Here is a 27,422-nt window from a genome sequence, read left to right on the forward strand (position 1 = left end):
AGTAGGGGCGGTAGTAAGTAATTAACCCGACAGGGAAACGCTAATTCCGACGATAAAATGCTACCGGGTGCGTCGTACCGCAATGCATCGAAATGCAGCGTCGGGTGTGAAAGGTAAAATGAAAGTCTATAGACTTTCATTTTACCTTGGTCAACGCTAAGTTTCGACTTTGCGTTGAAATGCTGAACAAGGGCTCTAGTGTGAAAGAGCCCTTAAAGCTAATGGAATCCCATATGTAAATAAGAAAAAGTCAGATACTCACCTAAGGAGAGGGAAGGCTCGGTCCTAATAAGCCTTCCCTCTCCTCTCCCGCTGCCCTCCGTGCTGCGCTGGCTCCCCCGTTCACATCCCCCGCCGAGGGGACTTCGAACGTCTTCTGGAGCCGAGTCCTCCCGAAGTCAGGCGGCTCCACACTGCGTATGCGCAAGTGAGTCATAGAGGGCGCTCGCGCTTGTGCAGTGTAGAGCAGCCAGTCTTCGGGATCCCGAAGCATTTCAGAAGCCTTCCTTCGGCCGGGAAACAGCGGTATTTGACCAAAACGGTCGAATACCGATACGGGGGAGCCAGGACAACAGCGGGGACCGGGAGAGGGAATGCTCTGACCCAAAGCCCCCCCCCCCCCCCTCTTCTTAGGTGAGTATCTGACTTTTTTTTTATTTAAAAACTGGTTCTAATACAAAAATTATAAGATATGCCCCAGTCAATCATGTCACCCCCCCAGCAGGCACTGATGGTGTGCAGTAGGGATTTCCAATGACCTGCCAATAAGTTGTTGATATGTTTATTATAATTTATGCATTGCTGCCTTTGGTCCATTTTCAATTTCCATATATTTGTATCAAGCCAGAAAGACAAGCACCTCATTGACAATCTCTGACATGCGGGCGTTTACATGTGCGGACTGCTGTTAATCTGAAGATCTCGGGCAATTAGAGATTTTCTCCAGATCACCATGTGTGGAGGGGTCCATAGCCAATAATGGATTGCAGTAGTGTTATTAGGAGCTGATCTTAACATTCCGATATAAACAGACTTCTCAAAAAAGCCTTGATTGTAAAAGTGATCCTTACCTGAGAGGTTGTCAGGTCCCCCCTCAAGGCTTATTCCATTTCTGTGGATCAGTCCTGGTCCAGAAGGTCTAGCTTACCTTCTAATTGCCCTGTTTACGGGCAGCCTAATTCCGCCGGCGTTTCAGAGTTGTGTTCTTAAGATCTGTTCTTCAGAGGGGGGCCCTCTTAATTGGATTTCTGAGTAATTAATCTGAAGACATCCTGGCCAATGTGTAACTTTAGCGGTGTCAGATGGATGGCACTGCTGTTAACACGTCAAGGTTCGGCCAACAGATTCCATGACTACCACGAGAATCCTGGTCAATCAGGATTTGCAGAGTGGACTCCACTGGGAGGGAGGCCTCGTGTGAAGAGATGTTAGACGCTCGTCTGAAGTGTAACGAGAGTGATGTCACCATGTGGTTTGGGAGAATAGTGAAGTGGGGGGGGGAGTTTGTGGAGTTGGCAGGGAAACAATATCCAGGGTTACCAGAAGCCCTTGGCTTGCTCAGAACACATGGCGTGCATTAGCCAGCCTCTGGGCCAATCTCCCAATGAGACACAGCTTCCAGTTTGAGGGCTTCTTAGTCTAGCCAGCTGGGGAGGATCACAAGATTAACCCTTCCGCTACCTGCAGGAACCGTTGTGGCATCCACCTATTTCAAGGAAGAATAGAAACCCTGATGAGGCTTCTGTAATATTATGATAGCGCACATAGATAACACAAGTCCGTATGCAGAAGACTAGCAGTATTCTTCCACCAAGTACCACTACAGTGGATTTGAATAATAAGAATGTGTAGGGAGGCTCTCGCAGCACATGGAAGGGGTAAAATTGGCCAATTATTAGCCAATCAAAATTGGATGTTTATACACACAACCTGAAAAAAAAGTCACAATTTGGGTACTTATCTCGGGGAGATCCTCCAGAGGCTTCCCAGTGTCCCCCCTCCTTGCTTTCCAGCGCCAAGACCCTCTGACCTGAGAGGAATACGGGGCTGCCATATTTATTTTCTTGCCAGTTGCCTGGCTTTTTCCTACTGATCTCTTTGGCTGCAGTAGTGTCTGAATCATACACCTGAAACAAGTATGCAGCTAATCTGGTCAGACTTCAGTCAGAAACACCTGATCTGCATGCTTGTTCAGGGGCTGTGGCTAAAAGAATTAGCAGATGGTCAACAGGACAGCCAGGCCAGTAAATATGACAGCCTCCATATACATGGATTTTTCCTTTTAAAATGATACCAGTTGCCCGACTCTCCTGCTGATTTTGTGTCTCTAATACTTTTAGCCACAGCCCCTGAACAAGCATGCAGATCAGGTGCTCTGACTGAAGTCAGACTGAATTAGCTGCATGCTTGTTTCAGGTGTGTGATTCAGCCACTACTGCAGCCAAAGAGATCAGCAGGACAGCCAGGCAACTGGTATTATTTAACAGGAAACATCCATATCCCTCTCAGTTAAGGTTCCCTTTTAAGCACACATAAAGTGAGAGGTATAAGGGCACCGCCGCAGGCAAGCATAGCTACACGGCGGATTTCTGAAGTTGAACTGTTTCCAAAGCAATGCTCTATATTTATGAACGAGATTGGTTTAAGAATTTGCCTTATTCTGTTTCTGGTTCATTGTTATGTGTGAGGTTTTTTTTTTTTTTTTTTTTAAATATTAATTGTGGCACATATACAACCTATCAGTCATACAAATCAAGACCAATAAATTACTGGCCAAATTTTAACAGTAAAAAGAAAGTAAATGTAGCACGTCATAAACAGATATTATTATTATTATTATTGATCTATAAAGCGCCAACATGCTCCGTGGCGCTGTACAAAGTAAGAAACAAACCTGGAATGTAAAACAATACAGACAATGGTATACAACACCACTAGACGAAATGCAGAGTTGGTACAAAATACAGAATTGCTAAAACATACATATGTAATAATCCAATAATAAATCAAACACTTGTATAGCGCTCTTCTCCTGTCGGACTCAAAGCACTCAGGCTGCAGCCACTGGGAGGCATTTAGTGTTAGGGAGTCTTGCCTTGAACTCCTTACTGAATAGGTACTGACCACAGCCAGGATTCGAACTCTGGTTTCCCATGTCCCATGTCGTGCCCTTAACCAGTACACTGTCTTGATGTGTAAGCCTATAGTGCTACAGGAAGTAGAACCTATTTTGATCGGTTGAATGGTCAAGTTGTTTTTTTCTTTGTTTTGTTTATTTTACTGAACCAGTGCTGATTTTCTTGTTCGTTCTGTCCTTAGCGTCTAACCGATCCATGCACGTCATTGACCTGGACGCTGAAGAGGAGCGGAGCCGGATCTGCGATGAGCGGCTGGGCATCCCTGGAAGAGACCTCCTAATGCAGTGAGTGCCTCTTACGCGTTTCTCTGACACTGCGGCGCTGCGAAGCGATGATGTGAACGTCCAGGGACAGCCAGTAACCGAGCTTAGTTTCCGTCAGGCCCCGTGAAGGTGACTAGTGACTGGCTGATGGGCCGGCTGCACTCTGGAGGTCACAGCCGTCCTTCACAGTGTTTCTGGCTGCTGGTAATTGCGCACAATGTCCCGGAGATTGATGGTTGGAGAGAGGCTTTCCCATATCCGTGCCAAGGCCTTCAAGGTTGGCACGCATTTCAATGAAGCGGTTGTCTGTGCTCACATAAGCGAGCCCAGGTGATTTGATCTGGCGTGTGTATGTTTATGTGTAAAGCAAAAGGAGCTTGGACAGTTTAGAGTTCTGTCTACATGATGATGTCATGTCCACCGTAAAGGGGAACTCTGACCCTTTTTTTCTTTTTCCTTAGCATGGGTGAGACCTCAGTCTGGTTTTTAAGGTAAACCTACCTAAGGTTATAAAAGAGATCTATTCATGCTGGACAGGGCTGTGGACTCAAGGAGTTGGAGCCGTTTTTGGGCCCTTGGAGTCTGTGTTTTCAGAAACTGAGGAGTTGAAATCCGATGATTTTTATACTCACTCCACAGGCCCTGCAAGGGCTGTGGAGTCAGTCAGAGCAATTTTGGGTACCTGGAGTTGGAGTTGGAGGTTTCATAAACCGAAGAGTCTGATGATTTTTGTACCAAATCTACAGCCCTGATGCTTAGCCCTGATGCCATAGTCCATGGCGGCGATTGAATGCCAAGTACCAACATGGCACAACATTTCCTAACAGTGTACTGATGTCGGATGTGTCCTAATGTATGACATTCTGATGCATGGGAAGACACTCTGGAGAATTGTTTTGTGCCATGGACGGTGACTGCACATCCACTGAACCACGTGCATGATGTAGGCTGAGTGCTACACTGCTCCATTGGGGTTAATAATTCTACTAGGTGAGGCCACTGTTATGTACGATGAGATGCCCAAATTTGTCAATTTAATAAAGAAGTTAAAATGAGGTAGCTTGCTTCCGATTAGGACCACAAGAGAAAATTGTCTGTACGTTAATTTGGGTATTTCCCCCCCCCCCCCCCCCCCACGCCCCCATTTCAGCTATGACTGTAAAATATTCAAACTGCTGTGACATTCTGTGATTATTGCGAAAATCACAGGAACAGGATGTGGGGACACCGACACTAATAAACTGAAAAGACGGTCTAACCTTTCCATGTGGAATAAAATTTCAACTTGAGTCCCATTTTTTTTGTTTTTGTTTTATTAAGTCTTGACTTCCTGTTCTGACTACCAATCCTGTTTCACGCCTTTCATGCCTTGTTCCTTGTAGGGAAAACAAGGACTTGGTGGAGTTTGCCAGAATCCATCCTTCCAGTGGCTGCCCGGGAGACCTCACGCCCCATCTCATGATAGCGGGAGGTGCCAGCCAGCTAGGAGCTGATCCAACGCCTCACACACATCCTACCCACCCTCACTGGCTGCCCAGAACAAGGAGCCCTTCCATCTGGATGGGAGGACATTCGTACGGTGAGCGAGATTGTTCTACAAAAATGAAATGCTGTTTTACCTTGATGCCAGATCTGCCCTAAGGCACTAAAGCTATAGAAAATGCAAAGTAGAAACAGTTTGCCTCTTGTCCATTTGCTGATTACAAGTTATGAAAATTTTACATTCTAAGTCTTGACTTAGTAGGTGGTGTAGATCAGGGATGTCGAACTCCAATCCTGAAGAGCTGAGGTCCTTACACATTTTTGTCACATCTCAAGTTTAATTGGACTGAATCAGGAAAGGTGTAGTTTATCAAGTAGAACATATTTCTCCATCTCCCTCACCTTTCTAAACACCAGCATGAATATGGCCCTTAGAGGAGTGGAATTCGACACCTGAGGCGTATGTTGAATGTTGGGCCCATTGTATCCATGGCAAAACGTACCTATGCACATTTGTTTCACCATAGTAGTCTTCCAACTACTCACATCTCTTAGTAAGGCCAGACCTTCCCTCGTAAGACCACCTCCCTACTGATCCTGCTTACCTTCTACAGTCCTAGTAAAGCCAGACCTTCTCTTGTAAGACCACCTTATCCTGCTTATCTTCTGCTGTCCTAGTAAAGCCAGACCTTTCTCGTAAGACTACCTCCCTACTGATCCTGCTTATCTTCTGCTGTCCTAGTAAAGCCAGACCTTCCCTCGTAATACCACCTTCTTACTGTTTCTACTTATTCTCTCCTCTTCCACCTGACGTCATTTAAATGCTGCACGGTCTAACAGGGAGACACTGGTTCCTTGTTGAAGGAAAGTCCTAAAGCAAGGACTAGACTCATGAGTGAGCTGAAGGCCAGGTCAACCTCCTGTAACAAATGAGTTATCTAGGTCTTAAAAATGAGTTTGCGGTCAATGAAAGCATGCCTGACCCAAAACAAAGCTACCTAAGATGAGCGCAGAGGTATATTAATGCTGGATCCACATACCACTGTGCGTTGTCCGTTCCTCTCATCATTCCCTCCATTCCCTGTAATCACTCCTTTAAAAATGTGACTTTAGCCAAAAGTCACAATCTTTCTTCCAGGAAGAGGCGGGCTTGCTGTGAGGTTCTTTCCTGAAACCCTCCCATTCTCTCCTCTACCCCGCCCCTTAAGGGGAGGAACAGACAACACACTGACGTACGTGAGGTACGGCCTCACCTCAGTGCTCACATATGGTAGCTTTGCCTCATGTCAAATGTGCTTTAACGCTACTTTCCCATCAGGACGTTGCGTTTGATGCGATGTTAAGGTCGCACAACGTGCCCCTAACGCAACGCATTGTGCACTATAATTTGGACGTTATAGTGCATTCTTTAGCCCTGCGTTTGGTGCGCCGTTTTCATCGCACAGTGATGGAACGAAAACGGCGCATGCGTTACATATAAAAAAAATACATTACTGAGCATGTGCAACACACACAACGCAGCATATTCATTGCTAAACGCACAGCATGCAGCACTTTCTAATAACGCCTCACGTTACACACAAACGCAACGTGTGCACTGTGAATGTCACACAAACTTAGCTGTGCGTTACTCTGTGTTATAAAATTTTCTAACGTGGGACTTTAACGTTGCACTGGGAAAGAGGCCTAAGAGAAAATCATCATTTGATCATACTTACAGATCTAACGGTTTGATTGTGCTGTGTGTGGCCGGCTGTCGTGTTCTTTGTTGTTGTATTTCCTCTGTGCAGTCTCTCTCGAGTCTGCCAGCGTGTGTTTAGATGAAAGATAATGGATTCCAGCTCCTCGCCATTGGCGCTGGCTGTTGTTTTCCGCTAGTCCTGATGACAAGGCAGCTGTAATGATCAGGAAGTTTTAATCTCAGGCTTTTATAACTTTGCTGAATTGCTATGCCCCTCCCCTAGGTATTAGTCACCCTGCTCTGCATCAGAACCTGCCCCCTGGATTCCCACCTTCCATGCCTAGTGCCATGCAACCAGTGTTCCCTCTATCGCAAGAACCTCCTGCTCAGCTGGTCATTCTACCTCCAGAACCCTCACCCCACCCTGCTCCGCACTCCCTCGGTAAGTGACACTGCTTTCACATATATGTAATTTACTTGCTAAAATCTAGCACCTTACCTTTGATATAGTGAAAATCCACTTTTGCTGAGAGAAAAAAAGTCTTGGTGGTAATTTTTATTATTATTAATTAGAATTTATATAGATGGACATCTTACACAGTGCTGCCCAGAGTGTATATATAGGTGTGTGTTAGTTCTTTGAGTGTATAGATAGATAGAGAGTTGCAATGCATCCTGCTTTGTGCTGCAGATTGCGCATGCAGGAAGAGCGGTGTTACTGGGCACACCGTACTTGGGATAACACCAGCACCAGGTACTGATTTTCTGATTGGCTGGCTAAGTTTGCAGGCAATTTCAGATATATTAAATAAAATTTTGTGAATTTGCAGTGACTACAAGTTTTGGTAGTGTTTATATAATTCAATAAATCATCAAAAATTCAGATAGGCCCAGGGGTTAAATTGAGGAAGTGATGTGGTAGGGCAGTGGATCTGATATGCCTAGATCAAAATAATGCACCATACGCTATCTGTTTTTTCGATCTGCGCCTTCATAAGTCCTCAGATTTGCATTTTTTTATGCCTTTTGAGTGGAAAATATTAGAATTAGCAATGCACAAAGTTGTGGGTTTTTTGGTTAATTTTTGTTTTTGACCTTACATATTTTTTTTTTTTTTTTTTTTTTACGTGAGTTTGCAATGCGTTTTTTTCTGCACGAATGCTTTCCTAAAGGTGGCCACCAACGGTCCAATTTCTAGGGAAAAATTGTTTGAGCGATCAGAAATTCCGATCGGGTTGGTTGTAAATAATCTCCATTGATGGGCACAATCCATTACGAACGATTATAAAAATAGTCCGATTGGCTTTTCATCAAGCCAAAATTTTGATTTTCTTGTTGGTTGTGATAGTTTGGTTCGTTGATGGTGTCGTGAACGATTTCTGTTCCGAACAGACTTTCTGATCGCCCAAACAATTTTTCGGTAGAAATTGGATCGTTAGTGTCCACCTTTAGACAACCGCCAATCTGTGAGATGCTCCAGACTACTCCTCCCCCTATCCAGTCGTCACCCACATGGGGTAGTTGTATACCTGTCATCGCCCCTGTTACCTATTAGCTGCAATGAACTGTTCACTTTAATACTGTTTGTCTTGTCCCCAGATCGGAGATCCTTTTTTTTTTTTTTTTTTTTTTTTTTTCTTCCCCAGAATGAATTTATGATTTTACTGTTTCAGTAAGCAGTTTTTTTTAAGCAGCGTTATGGAGTCTTGCCCAAGGTCTCCTACGGAATAGGCGCAGCCTTACTGAACAGGCACAGCCAAGATTCGAACCCTAGTCTCCTGTGTCAGAGGCAGAGCCCTTAAAGTGGACCCAAATTAAAACTACAAGATTTCAGAAATAAAATCTATTTTCTAAATTATAATAATAAATAGCAGCTTTTTTTCAGCTGCATGATGACAAATATAAAATATTTTACATTTATTGGAGTAACCCCTCCCTTCCTTTCATATTGCCGGGACAGAATCCGGCAGACTGGTGGAGTAGGTGTCCAGCAATGGAGGAATTGCTAATGGCTGCCCCCAGTATAACCCTAGTTATGAAAAGAGAAGGGTAAAAAGCATGCACTGAAACACTCATAAGCTTAAAGGGATACTGTAGGGGGGTCGGGGGAAAATGAGCTGAACTTACCCGGGGCTTCTAATGGTCCCCCGCAGACATCCTGTGCCCGCGCAGCCGCTCAACGATGCTCCGGCCCCGCCTCCGGTTCACTTCTGGAATTTCTGACTTTAAAGTCAGAAAACCACTGCGCCTGCGTTGCCGTGTCCTCGATCCCGCTGATGTCATCAAGAGAGCACAGCGCAGGCCCAGTATGGTCTGTGTCTGCGCAGTACACTCCTGGTGACATCAGCGGGAGCGAGGACACGGCAACGCAGGCGCAGTGGTTTTCTGACTTTAAAGTCAGAAATTCCAGAAGTGAACCGGAGGCGGGGCCGGAGCATTGGGAAGTGGCTGCGCCAACAAAGGGATGTCTGCGGGGGACCATTAGAAGCCCCGGGTAAGTTCAGCTCATTTTCCCCCGACCCCCCCTACAGTATCCCTTTAAAGGAGTGTTTATTTATCTTTGCATGTGTCAGGAGTGGTGCAACTAAATATTTTGAATTAAAAAAATATTTGGTTTGGGTCCGCTTTAAGCAGTACACTATCCAGCCAGTGCACTGGAACATCAAGTCTGCAGTGAAGGGAAGGACCAGCAACCATCCCGTGACGCACCAGGTTCTACATGTCTTCCTTGAAAAGCTTAGGCATTTTGAAATAAGATTTTACAAGCAGTAAAAATATAAAATATAGTATTGATAAATTTGTCCAGGAAATTAAAATCTCACATTTTTTGAATCGCCAGACTTTATCCTAATTTTAATATTTGGTACACGGATAGGTAGCTGTGAACTACGGTACAGTTTTGCCTTCTTAAAACAGGAAGTGAGTGTTTTAAAATTTCGACTTCACGTGAGCAAGGAACAATAACCCATAATTCCTTGCTCCATGACAGCGGATGGAATGCGCACATTGCTTCTTTTTATGCCCTCAGAAGAGGCGTGCGTGCATCCAGAACTGCTGCTTTATAGCACATCTGTGGCTTATTAATTTTACGGAGCTACATAATCCAACATACGGCCAGCTTTCATCGGCGCAACGTGTGAGTTGTTATGGCTCAATCGTCCGCAAGTCAGGTTACACCGCTCTGTAAAAGCTAATAAGCTGGAGGTGTGTTGAGTAACAGTGATTTTGGTTGGTCACCTGGCTTACAAGGGCACAAAGGAATGATTTGCATGTTCCACACCCCATCTGGAAGTGATGCATCATGGGTATTGCATCTTGCTTGCGGGCAAGGCGAATTCGGGGACCGCTGGGCCCACTACAAAAGGCTGTGGAGGTTCTAGTTCTCCATAAATTGGGGTACCCCATGACATATCTCATTATAAAAATATTATATGTCACTACCTCATATCTTTAAAATATGTACTGTATTTGTTGCTCCCCACCCTGGCTTAAGGCCACATTCCTTGCACAAGTTTAATCGATCTTTGAATAAAGACCTTGGCCGGCATATGCAAATTAAGTTTTCTCCTAGATCATTTTACACCTTGTGGACAAAGAAACTTTTCAGTGTTTAGCAATTAAAAAACTACCCAAAATATGTAAAACAAAAACAGTAAACTTGTTTTGAGATATTTCTTGCTTACTGGTTGGTTGAAATGTGTTTTATTGATAAGGTGTGATATCTCACGGGAGAAAAGTTAATTGAATAGGGGACCTGGAGTCAAATATTGATTAAAAATGTTAGTCCCTCTTGAAGGCTTTTCAACTGCTTTATTGATTGAAGGATAATCAGAGGGGAGGGACGATGGCGTAGTGCTTTTATGCGGTACTCAGTTAGCGGTGGGGGTTTCATTATTTCGTGGACACACTTCTGCTGAAATCCAATCAGAAGTGAGTAGCACACGTAGTTAAGTTGGCACACACCATACAGAATTTTTTTTTACTTTTTATAATAATAATATTATTTATTTTTGTTTTTTAAGGGGTAAAATTTGATCACATTTCTTTGGAGGGAAAAATTGACCACTCTGTACAGCCAAATTGTTCTGATGAGGAAATCTAATTTTTTTTTTAGTTTTATCATGTCTGGTCTTCTTTAAAAACGATTGCTACCATCCTATCAATTTCCAACTAGGCAACCACTTTGGAACATTGTTGCAGAGTGGGATATATGCCTTCATGGAAAGCTGAATAAGAACATTGCATCATGGGAGATGAGGTGTTGCCATTTTGGGTCAGTATGCTGCACAAGAGAAGTGTTCACAGCAAATGGGAAAGGTAGGGCAGGCCTTTACCCCCCCCCCCCACCCCCTTATTTCTGAAATATCTGTATGGGGTTTTACACGGCAGTTAGATTTGAAAAACGCACTTTAAATGGTCCTTTCCTTGAGATGCATTCAATGAGAAATTGTCATTTTGGTCTTTTTTTGTTCTCTCCCAGCTGATGTCATGGATCAGGCATCTCTCTGGCCACCTATGTACCCTGGCCGAGGACCTGCTTCACATCTTCAACACCCTGGACAGCTCCCGGTCTACTCACGGTCACAGTTTTTAAGGCAACAAGAAATCTACGCCCTGCAGCAACAGAGGGCGGCACAGGCTCTGGAACTGCAGAGGCAAACCCACCTACAGGTATGTTGTGTGGAGGTTCTTGTCTTTTGAGGTAATTGGGAATTAATCAATGTTAAAAAAAAAATTGTCTGCTTTTTTTTTTAGCGGAAACCTGAGGACCATCTGCCAGAATCAGAAGATCCACCAGAAAAGGTCCTAAAACCCCAGAGTAAAGCTGATGCCTTAAATACTTTAAAGGGCCAGACGCCGCCCAGTCTGCTACTGCCACCTCCTTCTGCACCCATGCCACCCAAGCTGTCCCCTTGTTCTCACTCGCCCAGCGTACGGCCTCCGTCCAAATGCCCAACGCCCCGGCCACTGGCCCAATGCACTTTACCGGCCTGCCCAGACGGCAGCTCCGCCTTGGTGCCCAGCTCTCCGGCTGTCAGCCCTGTGCCCGTGCAAAACTCCAAAGGGAAAGAGGGAGAAGACAGGAGGGGAGAGGGGCAACCCCCCAGAGACTATCCCAAATCACTGGAACCAGGTGGGTACTAAATATGATATATGAAAGATGGTCTACAGCAAACAGTGCCAGAGGTTGCTTAAAGAGGAACTTTAGCCTAAACAAACATACTGTCATTAAGTTACATTAGTTATGTTAATTAAAATAGGTAATATATTCTCTTACCTACCCTGTTTAAAAAGAACGGGCAAATGTTTGTGATTTCATGAGGGCAGCCATCTTTTTGGTTGAAAGGAGGTGACAGGGAGCATGAGACACAGTTCCAACTGTCCTGTTTCCTGATCACCCCTCCCAGTTGCTAGGCAACGAGAACATCCTCAGAAATACCATCATGCTTTTTTGGCTGCATAGAAGCTAAGCTCCGCCCCATCAAAGAAAGCTGCCCGGGCATTTTTGCTGAGGGGAAAAATGCCCGGGCAGTTTACTTTGATGGGGCGGAGCTTAGCTTATATGCAGCCAAAAATGAGGTTTGGGTAAGAAAAACAAAGTTTTGATGCTGTGAAACTGTTAAAGAAACACCACGTCTTTTCAGCGTTGCTGCGTAGATTTTTAGTCTGGAGGTTCACTTTAATGAAAAACTTGATAACCATGTCAATAAGTTCTTCCTCAAAACTGACATCAGTTATGGTCCAAGAAGCCGGTGTGGCCTACTAAACCCAACCCTGTTCTAGAACCGTGCAGCACTTGGGGATAGGTTTGATAGATTTCCAATCAATTTCATGGTGAAATCTATTGAAAATCTGTGTGCAGTTTATGGGGGGAGGGGGGTTTGATTGATCGGTTTGCCTCAATGGCAATCTAGACAATTATGGACACCTTTTCTCAGCTTACACCCTGACTTATTGAGATCACGTAAGCCGATCAGCTACCTAGAGAAGGGAGTATAGGATCAGACTCCATATTTACTTTTAAACAATACATATTGCCTGGCTGTCCTGCTCATCCACTGCTTCTAAGACCAGGGTCACACTTAGCAGAATCGTACGAGTTTTCCAATAGATGCTATAGGGAAAACTCAGTGTGACCCCGGCCTAATACTTTTGCTGCATGCTACTGACTAGAAAGATCAGCAGGACTGCCGGGAAACTGGCATTGTTTAAAAGGAAATAAATATAGCATCCTTAATATGTCTGTCAACTCATGCTCTTTTTTTTAAAGTGGACCTGAACTCTTGCACAGGACAGAAGGAAAACACAGAGAAATGTACCCTGTATGTATTTAGAAAATTTAGCTTGTCTAATCCCCCCTCATCTGTGACTAATCACCGCCTCTTCAGCTATGGCTGCTCAGGAATCTCCTTTGCCACTGCAGAGCAGCTAGGATGGTAAACAAAGGATGTTAACAATATGTCTGCTTCCATGACAGCAGGAAGTAGGCACACTGCAGATTTATTGCAGAATTTGTATCAGCTGTAACACAGAAATGTTTTTCTGTAAAACTTATTATGCTGTTGCTTTTCTTTTAGAGCAGAGAGGAAGTTTTGAGCTCAGGTCCAATTTAATTCCCCCTTCCCATCCTGCTTTGTAGTAGGCGCCTATCTAAACCCGTTGTAGATGGAAACTTGCTTTGCAAAAGGGTTATAAAATGGTTAACAGTAGCTCTAAAGACCAAAGAAGGAGGGGGGAGGGGACTTCAGAGGCGGGCTGGAGGGGGAGGGGGGGGGGGGGCGTCGGGATCCGCCATCCCGTTAAATGAATTGCACAGTTCTATTGATTGCCTTTTAAATTAAAAACATATTTGCATGCCGCAAGGCCAATTTGTCACCACGTCTCCTCTCCGCGTATGGCTAGAAATCTGCTCCGCTCCTCTGTAGGCCGTGCCAAGCTCTGCAGCTCGTTCCTAACGCCATCAAACACTTACGGAGTTAAAATTAGCCCTCCGCGGTCTCGCCGCCCGTATTCTGCGGGAAGGAATGGCTGCTGCTCGTGACTTCTCTCATTGTCCCGTATGTGGGATTTTCTCTCCTCGGCTAAAGTGATGCCACATTGTTGGCCAGGGATCACAGAGCGCGCCACTTTCCATCTTGATGACAGAGCAGGCTTGGTGTGCGAACTTTCTCTAGGAAGGGCGGATCTTGTTGCCCGTAGAAACAAGACCCGGCCTGGTGTGTGAACTTTTTCTAGGAAGGGCGGTTCTTGTTGCCCGTAGCAACAAGACCCGGCCTGGTGTGTGAACTTTCTCTGGGAAGGGCGGGTCTTGTTGCCCGTAGCAACAAGGCCCGGCTTGGTGTGTGAACTTTCTCTGGGAAGGGCTGGTCTTGTTGCCTGTAGCAACAAGACCCGGCCTGGTGTGTGAACTTTCTCTAGGAAGGGCGGGTCTTGTTGCCCGTAGCAACAAGGCCCGGCTTGGTGTGTGAACTTTCTCTGGGAAGGGCTGGTCTTGTTGCCTGTAGCAACAAGACCCGGCCTGGTGTGTGAACTTTCTCTAGGAAGGGCGGGTCTCGTTGTCCGTAGCAACAAGACCCGGCTTGGTGTGCAAACTTTCTCTAGGAAGGGCGGTTGTTGTTGCCCGTAGCAACAAGACCCGGCTTGGTGTGCAAACTTTCTCTAGGAAGGGCGGGTCTTGTTGCCAGTAACAACAAGGCCTGGCTTGTGGTGTGAACTTTCTCTAGGAAGGGCGGGTCTTGTTGCCAGTAACAACAAGGCCTGGCTTGCTGTGTGAACTTTCTCTAGGAAGGGTGGGTCTTGTTGCCAGTAGCAACAAGACCTTTTGGTGTCAATTTACTATAGGTGGAGAACGACATTGATGCCTGTTCCTATAGCGATTTAAAATAGTTTTATAGTCAACTCATTTACTCTGTTGCATAGATTTGAATTTGAAGGAATGTCTATTTGTCATTTGCGCAGTCTAAAGAGCCCGTGAACAGTGCGTATTTTTTAGTGAATGATTGTATTTTCGCTAAGATCAATCAGATCGAAGGAAAACCTATTATTAAATTGATCCACGGTTTTAAAGAATCCAGTTTAACATTATATCTAAGCTTGTTGCGACGCATGAAAAATGTCTGCCACGATCATTCTTTAAAGCGGACCTGAACTCAGAACTTCCTTTCTGCTTTAAAAGATAAGCAACAGCATAATAACCTTTTCTATGTCACAGCTGATACAAATCCTGCAATAAATCTGCAGTGTGTCTACTTCATGCTTTCATGGAAGCAGACATATTGTTTATATCCCATGTTTACAAATTAGCTGCTCTGCCATGGCAGAGGAGATTCCTGAGCTGACACAGCTGAGCAATCAAATTAGTCACAGATGAGGGGGAATGAGACAGGCTAAACTGTCTAAATACATACAGGGTGCATTTCTCTAGGTTTTCCTTCTGTCCTGTGCAAGAGTTCAGGTCCACTTTAAGGAAACGACCAATCTATCGATTGGGCCAGTCACCTTCTCTGTTTTCATCCAGTACGATCTGATACAAAATATGATTGTTTACTAAAAAATGTTACCGTTAATGGGAACCTTTAGTTCAAAGACCAGAAGGGGTTCATTGATCAAGGTGGGTGCACAGAAAAAATGTAGCCGATATAGAGCAGCTGACCAGATTGACCATTTACAACAGAGGTCAGGAACCTTTTTGGCTGAGAGAGCCATACATGCCACATATATTAAAATGTAATTCTGTGAGAAGCATACAAATATGTTTCAAACTGGGACAGTGCGCATGCGCAGCAGAGGGCTCACGTCCCTGTTGCCATGGTGATGTGTATACAGTTGATCCTCCGGGCTGTGAAAGTGTCAGACACGTCTTCAGCTTCTCTTGGGTTTCAGCAACATCAGCAATTTCCCTGAGAGCCGTACAGGAGAAATACCAACTAACAGCTTGTACAATTAGCTAGCTGACTTGGGGTTTGATTCACTTTGTAGGACGAGGTCCCCACACTTTGGCCCAATAGGCTGCCTGCCAAGTGACAGGCAGCCTATTGGGCCAATCAAAGTGCGGGGATCTCCTTCTACAAAGTTACTGGACCTGACAGGGTCCAGAGTGGGACAATTGGAGCAGCCGTTAGTTTTGGGGGGAGCGTGAGTAAGTTAGAAGTGGATCTTACAGCAGCTTGAACAGTGTAGCTTAGTGAATCAACACCTACCAATTTGTCTGTGAGCCAGATGTAGCCATCAAAAGAGCCACATCTGGCTCCCGAGCCATAGGTTTCCTACCTCTGATTTAGAATGTTTATTGCTTGATCTGCAACCTGATTGGTTGCTCTGGACAACTGCACCATTTTGGCTCCAGGTTTTTCTCTTTAACCATCTTTATAAAGGAACCTCTAAGAGAATGGTTGCTATGGGCAAGGGCATCACTTTCTGTAGACCATTATGAACGTTGCAGGATTCTTGTTGTCTGCAGTAAAGAGGTTATTGTGCAAGTCTCTCCGGTGTTGCACAGAAATCACAAAGGGGAAGGAGAGCAATTTTGCCCCTCCACCTCTGGAACTCTGGTTGCATTTCAAAGAGACGGTCGGTGTTTTTTTAACCTCGCAAGGTTATGAGTCACCGTGGTGGTCACCTTCAGTGGTCCTTGTGCTGGGCTAGGCCTCAGGACGGATGAGCCTTCATTTGGCCGCACTGTCAGTGGGGTGGAAGGATGCCATTAATAACCTTCTGACGCTGGGCTGCTGGAAGAAGGGGGGGGGGGGGGGGGACATTGCCAACGCAGGGCACCTTCAGAGCCTCCTGAATACGAAAGAGCCACGCCATTTATTTCCAGGTCCTTAGTCTGTGTCAGCTGCATAAACACCCAGAAAACAGGCAGGGTAATAATTCCCACAGCCTGCATCCATCTTCACAACTTGTCTACTCCATCCAGCCCCTTTCTGTCCATCCATCTTCTCCATCTTCAATCACTTGTCCTCCCTTTCAGGCACTCTCTCAGTTCATTTATCTCCTGGCTTCCTCAGTCTCCCTTCTAAACCCCTTTTATCATGGCTCCCTTTCTCGCACTACATTCCTCATCCCTTCCCATGTTCCACCCCCCAGGTAGGGATGACCAAATTACTGAAGGCTTCGGAGGATCAGAGGCCTCCAGATCAACCTTCACACTACGTTCCTCTTCGCTTTTCCACCACTCTGATTTTTTTTTTATAGGAAATTATGACATAGTTATTTATCTAACAAGGAATTAATATTATGCATTTATAGAGTTCTGAGACATCCTGCAGCACTTTATGCAATATGTAAAAAACATAATAAGTAGTTTGGTCCAAGAGACCCCCAGTCGAATTTTCTCTCTCGAGATGGTCAGTGAGATGCAAATAATTCTGACTTGCATGCAGGTTTAGCGCTAGTTGTAATTTAGCCAATCCAACGCACCTCTTGTTGATTTTGACTGGCCGCATTCCAAGCTGTCAACTGTTTGCATTAAATTTGCGAAGAACCTGGAATTATTAGCTAGTTATTTCCATCACATTGACCATCAATGGTCCCCACCTTACCATGGTACCAAATTAGGATAGGCAAATAATTAAATTCATTATTTATGGAATTACAAGCCAGCCCCTGAGATAGCGCAAAATGGCAAAGGGAAAATAGGGCGCACCATGCACCACCATAGGCCATAATGTGAACTACTGCAATAGCGTCGCTCAGACAGTACTCTGGGCGCCCTCAAGACTGATCCCAAATTCCGATAAAAATAGCGTAATTCGGGCGTCAGCTATAGCTGAATCACATCTTTATCCGGAGTCCACAGCGGCCTGGAGGGGGAATAGTAATTAACGCTGTCGGGGCTTTTACAGCAGCAGGGTGAGACATTTTCCAGCTTTGCCCTGCGCCCAAATCTCCCGACGTCTTAATTACATAGATGCCTTCCTCGTATATCTTTGTAAAATTTAAAATGCTGGTCACATAGCCCATCATGTGCCTGTTTCTAAAACTTCTTCACTTGGGATTGACCTTGATGACTTTTTCAAGCCTGTTGGTGGCATTCTTTTTCTCCACCCATTGTTTCAAGAGGTAAAGGGGAAGAGGCAGTTAGGCTTCTCACCCTGCTCAAGTGGTATTTGTACGCTGCAACATAAAATTAGCGGGGAACAGATAGTGTGGGCGGCACATGTTTGAAGAACCTACAAGAGCGTAGTATCTGGTGAGCAGGTAAAGGGCCTGGTAAGTGGCAAAACTTTGCCCGTTATATCTGGTCACCATTAGATCATGATTCTTCCAATGACTGCCCACTGAAATGGTGCAATTAGCCAGTATTTGGGTGGACAATAGTCAGCAACATCTACAGGTATATCTGGACAAACTGATGATGCTTGCTGGCAAACGATTGTGTACCTTAAGTGTAGAGATAATAAAATGGCACCTTTAATTATTCCTTTAACACAATTTGGGGTGTTTAAAAAACAAACAAAACAAAAAAACAACTGAAATTTCTAATATAGGGACAGTAATTTGACCTCGATCTGTAGAACTGTATCAATAAAATATGCATTTGGGTCAAGCCAAAACCAACGACCAGCAGAACTTGTCAAAGTGCGTGTTAGGATAAGATGCATCCATAAGAGCCCAGGTCTGACTGGTACACGTTTTTATTTATGATTGGCCAATCACTGACTAATTTTACCACCTCCACGTAGTATGATGCTGAACATATATTACATTCGATGAGCAGATTGCGCAGGTGAAACCTTATACTACATGGAGTTGGTAAAGTTGGTCAGTGATTGGCCAATCATAATCAAAAGTAGGTATGTACTAGGCCTTAGGCTCTGTACACACTTCTAATTTTAATCTGCAGGTGACTGGCCAATTTTACCAATGCCATGTACTAACTATGACGACGGCCAACTGATTTTGAATACTATGAACAGACTGTGTAGGTATAGCTCTCATACTACATGGAAATGGTAAAATTGGTCAGTCACCTGCAGGTAAAAATTGGATGTGTACGGACCTTAAACCTTGAGCTTGAATGAAAATGGCTTGTTTACTGAATTACTGGACATAATGTATTCATAATAATTTAGTCCTGTATTGATAATCTTATATGTTTGGCCTTTCTTGCAGATCTGCCTCCTGGATACAACTACCCAGATGCCCAGTCCTATAGCTCTCCGACTCCCCACCATGTGCACTCTGCAGACCCTGCTGCCCCCGAAACTATGCAAACAGCTTCCACTGCAGCAGAACCTGAGCAGTCTAGGACGTTTACCCCCTCCAAGGATTCCCCTTGCAGCACACCCGCTCCTGGGGACTCCCTGGAGGGCAACCAGGAATTGCCTCGCTTAGGTGAGACGGACCTAAGTGAGATATGTAGCCAAGAACCCCAGCCCCCCAAGACCCCGGAGTGCATGGAAGCTGTAGCTAGTCAGAGTGTGGAAGAGCCCAAGGAAGATGCGAAGGTAGAGGAACAAGTGGAAGCTGTAAGCGCACTGGTGGAGGAGGAAAAGGAGTCGGATAACACTTGTGACTTTGAAGGCCCATTGGTGGAACAGGTGCCAAACCTTTCTGAGGAGTCTCCAGTTGCTCCCGTAACCACAGAGGAGCAAGAAGTTAAGGATGGTGATGTAGATGAGACTTTATTAGAGAAGGTCACGGAGGATCTGGACTCAGGAGAAGCTCAAGTGGAAGAGGAGGAAGAGCAGGAGGAGGATGAGGAGGAGCCTCTTCCATCTTCCATGCCTGCTTCACCAGCTGTAACCAACCAAGAAGAAGAGTTTCTCTACAGTCTGGACACCCTGATTGCTGCCAGTATCTCCCTGGGAGACTTCCCCACCATACCAGACAAGGAGGTCATCTGCCCTGTCGACACAACGTCCTTATCTTCCAGCTCAGGGATCCATGGGATTGCTCTTCTCAGCGAGTTGGCAGACTTGGCTCTGCAGGACCAGACAGCAGATACGAAAGGTAAGATGACTTCTGTATACAATAAACCTGAGGGCAATGAAGGGACACCTGAAGTAAAAGGAATTCGGAGGCTGCCATTTTTGTTCCTTGGGAGGTTCCTGGATGCTATGCTGCTATCTTAGCCTTTTGAAGTGTTCTGAGTCAACAATTCAGAGCGTATGAAAGGCAAAGGGTTAGCACAACAACCAGGGACCATGGCATTTTCAATAAGAAGTCAACAATGGCACCCTCCACATTCCTTTCACGTCAAGTTTCCTTTAACGTTTCAGCCAACAGCTATGCAATGTTACGGCAGGCAGCATGGACTGCACGAGGCATTGGATGTATGTACCAGGTTCTAGTTAGTAATGCATTTTATCCCGTTTTTCACGTGTAATCTGCTTTGGAAATTGCTAAGAAGTGCCTATTGTGGTCTTGAAATGGCCGTGCCTCCAGCACCTCGGGTTTAATAGCGCCAGTGCCGTCCCACCAGCTGTGCCAACAATGATGAGCAATTTCTCCGTCAGAACCCATCCATTCTAACGTACGGTCTGTCCAATACTTGCGTAACTAGTCCAAGATTGTGCTAGGATGGACTGCTCAGAGAATATTAAAGCTTCTTTCTGCCTGATTACAGTACAAAAAAAGAAAGCATTTTTGAAAAGCTTTAAATCACGATTGTTATTCAAGCCTGTGAACTTCGTGGAGTTTGGCGAGGCCAGAAACGAAGGGAAACTAAGGGACCTATTTATCATTGATTTAAATTGCACTGGGAGGAAGTTCACAAGTTTCTCTTGAAACACAACTCCTCAAAGTTGAAAGTTTGCAGACAGTTTTTACCAATATTTTTCATGGAACAATGTCACGGTCTCTTTGTTGTCTGCTATTGAGGTCCCTTGGACCTTGTTGCAGACCTCCCATTGGCTAGGATCTTCACTCAGTAGATGATCGCGGACTCTCCCGCCACTTTTCCATGTGGCTGCCCGGGCAGACATGCAGTACCTGGAAGTTGGGGGCAATGCCGTCATGTGGTTGCTTACTCTTCCCATCATGCAGAAGGAGATTTGGGGCAATGCTCTGGGTATGGGAAACTGGTAAATGTAATCTGGTCCTCTGTTATCCTGCCTACTTTGCGTGTGATATGGACACACTTACTTGACCGACCCACTGTCTAAATCCAGGGAGGAGAAGGAAGCGAGCTGTACTGCAGTGGCAAGCACATCTGGCCCATAAAACAGGAATTTAGTGTGGTACTTTGTTTCTATGCGCTGCTTCTGCTTGTTTATCACCGAGAGTTATCAGAATTTGCCTTGTATTTAATGGGTGTAAGAGACATATGCTTGGGGGGACTGGCCCGGGCTCTGTCAGTCATCGAGAGGCCACTGTACACCCCATCGAGCCATTGGAGGGGGGGGGGTGCAGAAATCAATCGAAAGATTGATCGTGTGGCCATGTAGCGGCATCAGTTTTCTGATTCGATAAGATTATGGGATCAAAAAGGGTGGAGGAATGCAACCCTTACTGAAGTGTAGCATTGTGGGACTTCCTGTCAATTCCCCCTCATTTTCACCAACTTGCACGCAGGGCTTTTTGCTGCCTGAGGCAAACTTGTGAAGCAGCACCCCCCCCCCCCCCCTCCCGAATTGGAACGATTGCACAGCACCCAACAATTTACTCTGCTTCAATTAATGTTCTCACATGACATGCTGCAGCTCAACACAATAGCACACTGGCTGGCTGTGAGTCTCGTTCTCTTCCTACTCTGACCACATGCTGTTAGTGTAAAAACAGTACAAAAATGATGCCCCTGTAATCTCTGCCACCTGATGCAAATATTTCACCATGCCTCATGAGAGAACCGGCCCTGCTTGCAAGAAGCATGGCCTCCTGTGACCTACTACTTTAAGATGAGGGGTGACCAGACTCATAATTGTTTGCACACCGCATTAGGAGGATATTAAAGAGGAACCGTGACCAAGAATTGAACTTCATCCCAATCAGTAGCTGATTCTCCCTTTTTACATGAGCAATATTTTTCCAAACGGATCATCAGGGGGCTCTGTATGGCTGATATTGTGGTGAAACCCCGCCCACAGTGTGATGTCATGACCATGGTCCTGACAGTTTCCTGTCTGTGAACCTCATTGCATTGTGGGAAATAACAGCTGTTTACAACTGCCAAAGAAAGCAAACAGCATCTCCTTCCAATGACATCCCCTGCCAACAGTAAAAATGTCACCATGTGATAAATGTCAGAATGTAAATCAGGGAGAGGAAAGATTTTACAATGGGCAAACACTGACTAAATCATTTATACAGAATTATTGTAAAAATGAAGCACCATTACTTTATTTTCACTGGAGTTCTTCTTTAAAGCGGATCAGAACCCAGGACTTCCACTGTGCTGTAAAAGATAAACGGCATAATAACCTTTACAGAAAAACATTTTTGTTACATCTTATGCAAATCCTGCAATAAATCTGCAGTGTTTCCACTTCCTGCTTTCATAGAAGCAGATATATTGTTTACATCCTGTGTTTACAAATTAGCAGCTCTGGCATGACTGCTGAGATTCCTGAGCTGACGTAGCTTAGAGATTAAATTACAACTTATTAGTCACAGATGAGGGGGAATTAGCCAGGCTAAACTCTCTCTAAATTCACACCGGGTGTATTTTTCTCTGTTTTCTTTCTGTCCTGTGCAAGAGTTCAGGTCCACTTTGAGTAGAAGGTTAGAGGTGGAGTTTTGGTTACAGGACGGTCTCCTCTTGCATGGAGGCCTGTGGGGACTGGAGAGCCTTGCGATAAGAGCAGCTAAAAGCCAGAGGTCTTTCCCTCTAATTCCCCCGCAGGACGGATATTATCCTGTCCTTGGAGATCATTACACACAAACACTGCAGTCTGGGCTCTCTAAGTGCAGCGTGTCACTTAATCACCAGGCTGTGATGCTCCGCAGGGATCTGCCGCCCCCCTCACCACCCGGAGCAGACCCTCCGACAGCCGCCATTATAGGGGAGGAGGCCACTTTATTATTTCTGCCTTTTTTATTTTACATTTGGAAATAAAAACACTAAAGCCTGAGAGTCCATTGACTCAGCATAGCTCTGCGTGTATGGCGAATCTCTGTGTGTTATTGTGCATTGCTGCCAGACATGGCATATTGCTGTACACTATGCTGTATCCCTGCATCCTCATCCCTGCGTGCCATTACCTATTCCTGTGCCCCGCCACGTATACCTGCATGCCACTACCTATTCCTGTGCCCCGCCACGTATCCCTGCATGCCGCTTAGTGATGCTCAAATACCCCTTTTTAAAATTCGAGTTTGGTCAAATTCGAATAGTAAATTATTCGAGGTCAGTCGAATATTCGAGTCGAATAATTTTTACTATTCGATTCGACCTCGGACTTCGAGCTCACTATTCGAGTCGGTATTCGAGCTCACTATTCGAGCTGACTATTCGAATTGGCCTTAAATAGCTTCCAACACTTGTTTTGAGGGTGAATGATGCAAGAAACATCTTTTTTTCCAAGTAACAACAGCAAGTGATTATGTGGGGATGTTCCTTTAAAAAAAAATGTGGAAAGAGAAGTTGTGTCCTTAATTTTGTTCAGTAGTGTTACTGTATATACTTGTTCTTCTTCTTCTTTATCTTTCTTCTTCTTCTTCTCGATCTTCTTCTTCTATATCTTCTTCTTCTTCTATATTGTCTTCTTCATCTTCTTCTTCTTCTTCTTCTTCTTCTTCTTCTTCTTCTTCTTCTTCTTCTTCTTCTTCTTCTTCTTCTTCTTCTTCTTCTTCTTCTTCTTCTTCTTCTTCTTCATCTTCTTCATCTTCTTCTTCATCTTCTTCATCTTCTTCTTCATCTTCTTCTTCATCTTCTTCATCTTCTTCTTCATCTTCTTCATCTTCTTCTTCTTCTTCTTCTTCATCTTCTTCTTCTTCTTCATCTTCTTCATCTTCTTCTTCATCTTCTTCATCTTCTTCTTCATCTTCTTCATCTTCTTCTTCTTCTTCTTCATCTTCTTCATCATCTTCTTCATCTTCTTCTTCTTCTTCTTCATCTTCTTCTTCTTCTTCATCTTCTTCTTCTTCTTCATCATCTTCTTCATCTTCTTCTTCTTCATCATCATCTTCTTCTTCTTCTTCTTCTTCTTCTTCTTCTTCTTCTTCTTCTTCTTCTTCTTCTTCTTCATCATCTTCTTCATCTTCTTCTTCTTCTTCTTCTTCTTCTTCATCTTCTTCTTCTTCTTCTTCTTCTTCATCTTCTTCATCTTCTTCTTCTTCTTCTTCATCTTCTTCATCTTCTTCATCTTCTTCTTCTTCTTCTTCATCTTCTTCTTCTTCATCTTCTTCTTCTTCATCATCATCTTCTTCTTCTTCTTCTTCTTCTTCTTCTTCTTCTTCTTCTTCTTCTTCTTCTTCTTCTTCTTCTTCTTCTTCTTCTTCTTCTTCTTCTTCTTCTTCTTCTTCTTCTTCTTCTTCTTCTTCTTCATCATCTTCTTCTTCTTCTTCTTCTTCTTCATCATCTTCTTCTTCATCTTCTTCATCATCTTCTTCATCATCTTCTTCTTCTTCATCTTCATCTTCTTCTTCTTCATCTTCATCTTCTTCTTCTTCTTCTTCATCTTCTTCATCTTCTTCTTCATCTTCTTCATCTTCTTCTTCTTCATCTTCTTCATCATCTTCATCATCTTCATCTTCTTCTTCATCTTCTTCATCTTCTTCTTCTTCTTCTTCTTCATCATCTTCATCATCTTCATCTTCTTCTTCATCTTCTTCTTCATCTTCTTCTTCATCTTCTTCTTCATCTTCTTCTTCATCTTCTTCTTCTTCATCTTCTTCATCTTCTTCTTCTTCATCTTCTTCATCTTCTTCTTCTTCTTTTTCATCTTCTTCTTCTTTTTCATCTTCTTCTTCTTTTTCATCTTCTTCTTCTTTTTCATCTTCTTCTTCTTTTTCATCTTCTTCTTCATCTTCTTCTTCATCTTCTCCTTCTCCTTCTTTTTCAATATCGTCTTCTTCTTCTTCACGTATTTCTCTTTTCAATTTTTTTTTTTAAAGAAATGCAGCTATTTTTGAGCGTAACAAATAGCTGGTGGGCGCACGCATGTTGGAAGCGCCATTGTATGTGCTCCCTGGCAGTGGAAACACAAAGACAGCAGGAGGTAAATTCAGCAGCAGGAGGAGGAGGATGAGTGTGTGGCAGCAGGCAGTCAATGAGGCAGGCAGCTCGCCGTGACATAATAGCCCTGGTACCTAGCGGTGATACCAGGGCTGTAAATAAACACAACAGGAGGTCCCAGACAGCGGTCGTGCAGCCCACATTGTGTCCAATACACAACTGGGACAACACAGTTTTCAACCCGGGCACCTCAGAAAAATTAAACCTTTTTTTTTTTTTTTAATGGTTTGTTTGGTTTTGGTTTTGCAACCAATATAGCTATTGTTTGACGTAATAGCTGGTGGCAGAGTGGCAGCAGAAGGTAATTCTGTGTACCCTGGCAGTGGGAAACACAGACAGACAGCAGCAGCAGGAGGAGGAATGGAGGAGTAGGCGAGCAGCTATTGTTTGACGTAATAGCTGGTGGCAGAGTGGCAGCAGAAGGTAAATCATCTGTGTACCCTGGCAGTGGGAAACACAGACAGACAGCAGCAGCAGCAGCAGCAGGAGGAGGTATGGAGGAGCAGTGTGAGTGTGGCAGCAGGTAGGCAGCGTGACATAATAGCCCTGGTACCTAGCGGTGATACCAGGGCTGTAAATAAACACAACAGGAGGTCCCAGACAGCGGTCGTGCAGCCCACATTGTGTCCAATACACAACTGGGACAACACAGTTTTCAACCCGGGCACCTCAGAAAAATTAAACCTTTTTTTTTTTTTTTTAATGGTTTGTTTGGTTTTGGTTTTGCAACCAATATAGCTATTGTTTGACGTAATAGCTGGTGGCAGAGTGGCAGCAGAAGAAGGTAATTCTGTGTACCCTGGCAGTGGGAAACACAGACAGACAGCAGCAGCAGGAGGAGGAATGGAGGAGTAGGCGAGCAGCTATTGTTTGACGTAATAGCTGGTGGCAGAGTGGCAGCAGAAGGTAAATCATCTGTGTACCCTGGCAGTGGGAAACACAGACAGACAGCAGCAGCAGCAGCAGGAGGAGGTATGGAGGAGTAGTGTGAGTGTGGCAGCAGGTAGGCAGCGTGACATAATAGCCCTGGTACCTAGCGGTGATACCAGGGCTGTAAATAAACACAACAGGAGGTCCCAGACAGCGGTCGTGCAGCCCACATTGTGTCCAATACACAACTGGGACAACACAGTTTTCAACCCGGGCACCTCAGAAAAATTAAACCCTTTTTTTTTTTTATGGTTTTTTGGTTTTGCAACCAATATAGCTATTGTTTGACGTAATAGCTGGTGGCAGAGTGGCAGCAGAAGAAGGTAATTCTGTGTACCCTGGCAGTGGGAAACACAGACAGACAGCAGAAGGGCAGTACACAGCAGCCCACTGTAGGTGTAAAATGTGTGGCTGCAGGCGACGTAATAGTCAAAGTGAACCAGGCTGGCTTAGTGAGCAGGAGCCAGGAGGTGGTAAAGGGTGGTAAGGCACATTAACGATGGTTCCGGCAGCCAGTTCATGTCCCCCTCTCGCCGACAACAGGGGCCAGGAACTCGCCTTCCACCCACGCCTGGTTCATCTTGAGAAACGTCAGTCTGTCCACAGACTTGTGAGACAGACGTGAGCGTTTCTCGGTGACCACGCCACCAGCTGCACTGAAGCAGCGCTCGGACAGCACGCTGGAAGGGGGGCAGGACAGCACTTCCAGGGCGTACTGCGCCAGCTCGCTCCAGATCTCCATGCGCTTGACCCAATACTCCATGGGATCAACAGGGGCATCGCTGTCAAGCCCGCTGTACGACCCCATGTAGTCAGCCACCATGCGGGTCAGGCGCTGGCTGTGACCGGAGGAGGATGCTGCTGCATGCATCTCCTCTCTAGTCACTGCTGCCGGAGCCTCTACAGTCCTGTAGAGCTCGTGGCTGAGAGACAGCAGGTCTGTGGGGCGCTTGCTGCTGCTAGATGCAGGCACCTGCTGCTGCCTCTGTGCTCGCTGCTGGACAGTGGGGGTGGAAGGCTGGGGGAAGGCTTCCTCCAAGCGCTCAACAAGGGCCTGCTGCAAGCTCCTTATTTGTTGCGCTGGGTCTCCTCCTGCAGGCGGCAGGAACTGGCTCAACTTCCCCTTGAGGCGTGGGTCCAACATCATGCTGATCCAGATGTCCTCCCTCTGCTTCATCTGGATCACCCTGGGGTCCCTGCGCAGGCACGTCAGCATGTGCGCTGCCATTGGGAAGAGGCGGGCCACGTCTGCTGGCACATCGACGTCAGTGCTGTCCTCATCCTCCTCCTCTGCCGCCTCATCCTCTCTCCACCCCCGCACCAACTCAGCTGCGCTGTGCTGATCCCCCTCATCAGCAGCCAGGTCAGGGACCTCCACCAAGTCCTCCTCCTCCTCCCCCTCAGAGGTGGACTGCGCAGCTGGTTGCCGCTCCTGCTGGTCCAAGGCTGCCGCTCCCTGTTCCAGCAAAGCATCGAGGGCCCTGTTCAGCAGAGAAACCAGGGGCACCCACTCGCAGACCATAGCATGGTCCCTGCTCACCATGTTTGTGGCCTGCAGGAAGGGAGCCAGCACAAAGCACACCTGCTGCATGTGCCTCCAGTCATCATCGGGGACGATGGACGGGATGTTGCTGGTCTTGTCCCTTCTCTGAGCTGCGGAAACAGTGGCCAGGGCAAGGTACTGTTTGACAGCGTGCCTCTGTTCAACCAGACGCTCCAACATCGCCAGGGTGGAGTTCCAGCGAGTCGGAACGTCAAGGATCAGCCAATGGCGTGGCAGATCCAGCTCCTTTTGCACGTCTTCCAGG

At 45.4% G+C, this 27,422-nt stretch overlaps 2 protein-coding genes across 8 annotated transcripts in view; one reads left to right on the forward strand and one right to left on the reverse strand.

Annotated features, from left to right (window-relative positions):
- Positions 1-27,422, forward strand: part of BAHCC1 (BAH domain and coiled-coil containing 1) — a 270,267-nt gene that overhangs the window by 187,833 nt on the left and 55,012 nt on the right. For 6 of the 7 annotated variants that reach the window (XM_068263185.1, XM_068263183.1, XM_068263189.1 and 3 more), the window contains 6 exons: positions 3,319-3,421; positions 4,783-4,979; positions 6,847-7,005; positions 11,044-11,234; positions 11,319-11,697; positions 18,681-19,520. In XM_068263185.1, the coding sequence (XP_068119286.1) occupies positions 3,319-3,421; positions 4,783-4,979; positions 6,847-7,005; positions 11,044-11,234; positions 11,319-11,697; positions 18,681-19,520 (1,869 nt within the window). The remainder of the gene's footprint in view (positions 1-3,318; positions 3,422-4,782; positions 4,980-6,846; positions 7,006-11,043; positions 11,235-11,318; positions 11,698-18,680; positions 19,521-27,422) is intronic. The other variant, XM_068263188.1, reaches the window with a different exon arrangement.
- LOC137541727 (uncharacterized) lies at positions 23,220-24,266 on the reverse strand (the record flags this gene model as incomplete). Its single annotated transcript, XM_068263190.1, has 1 exon — positions 23,220-24,266. A coding segment is annotated over one exon (1,047 nt), but the record flags the coding sequence as incomplete, so codon positions are not given.

Source organism: Hyperolius riggenbachi, chromosome 12, assembly GCF_040937935.1.
Source record: "Hyperolius riggenbachi isolate aHypRig1 chromosome 12, aHypRig1.pri, whole genome shotgun sequence".
NCBI lineage: Eukaryota > Metazoa > Chordata > Amphibia > Anura > Hyperoliidae > Hyperolius > Hyperolius riggenbachi.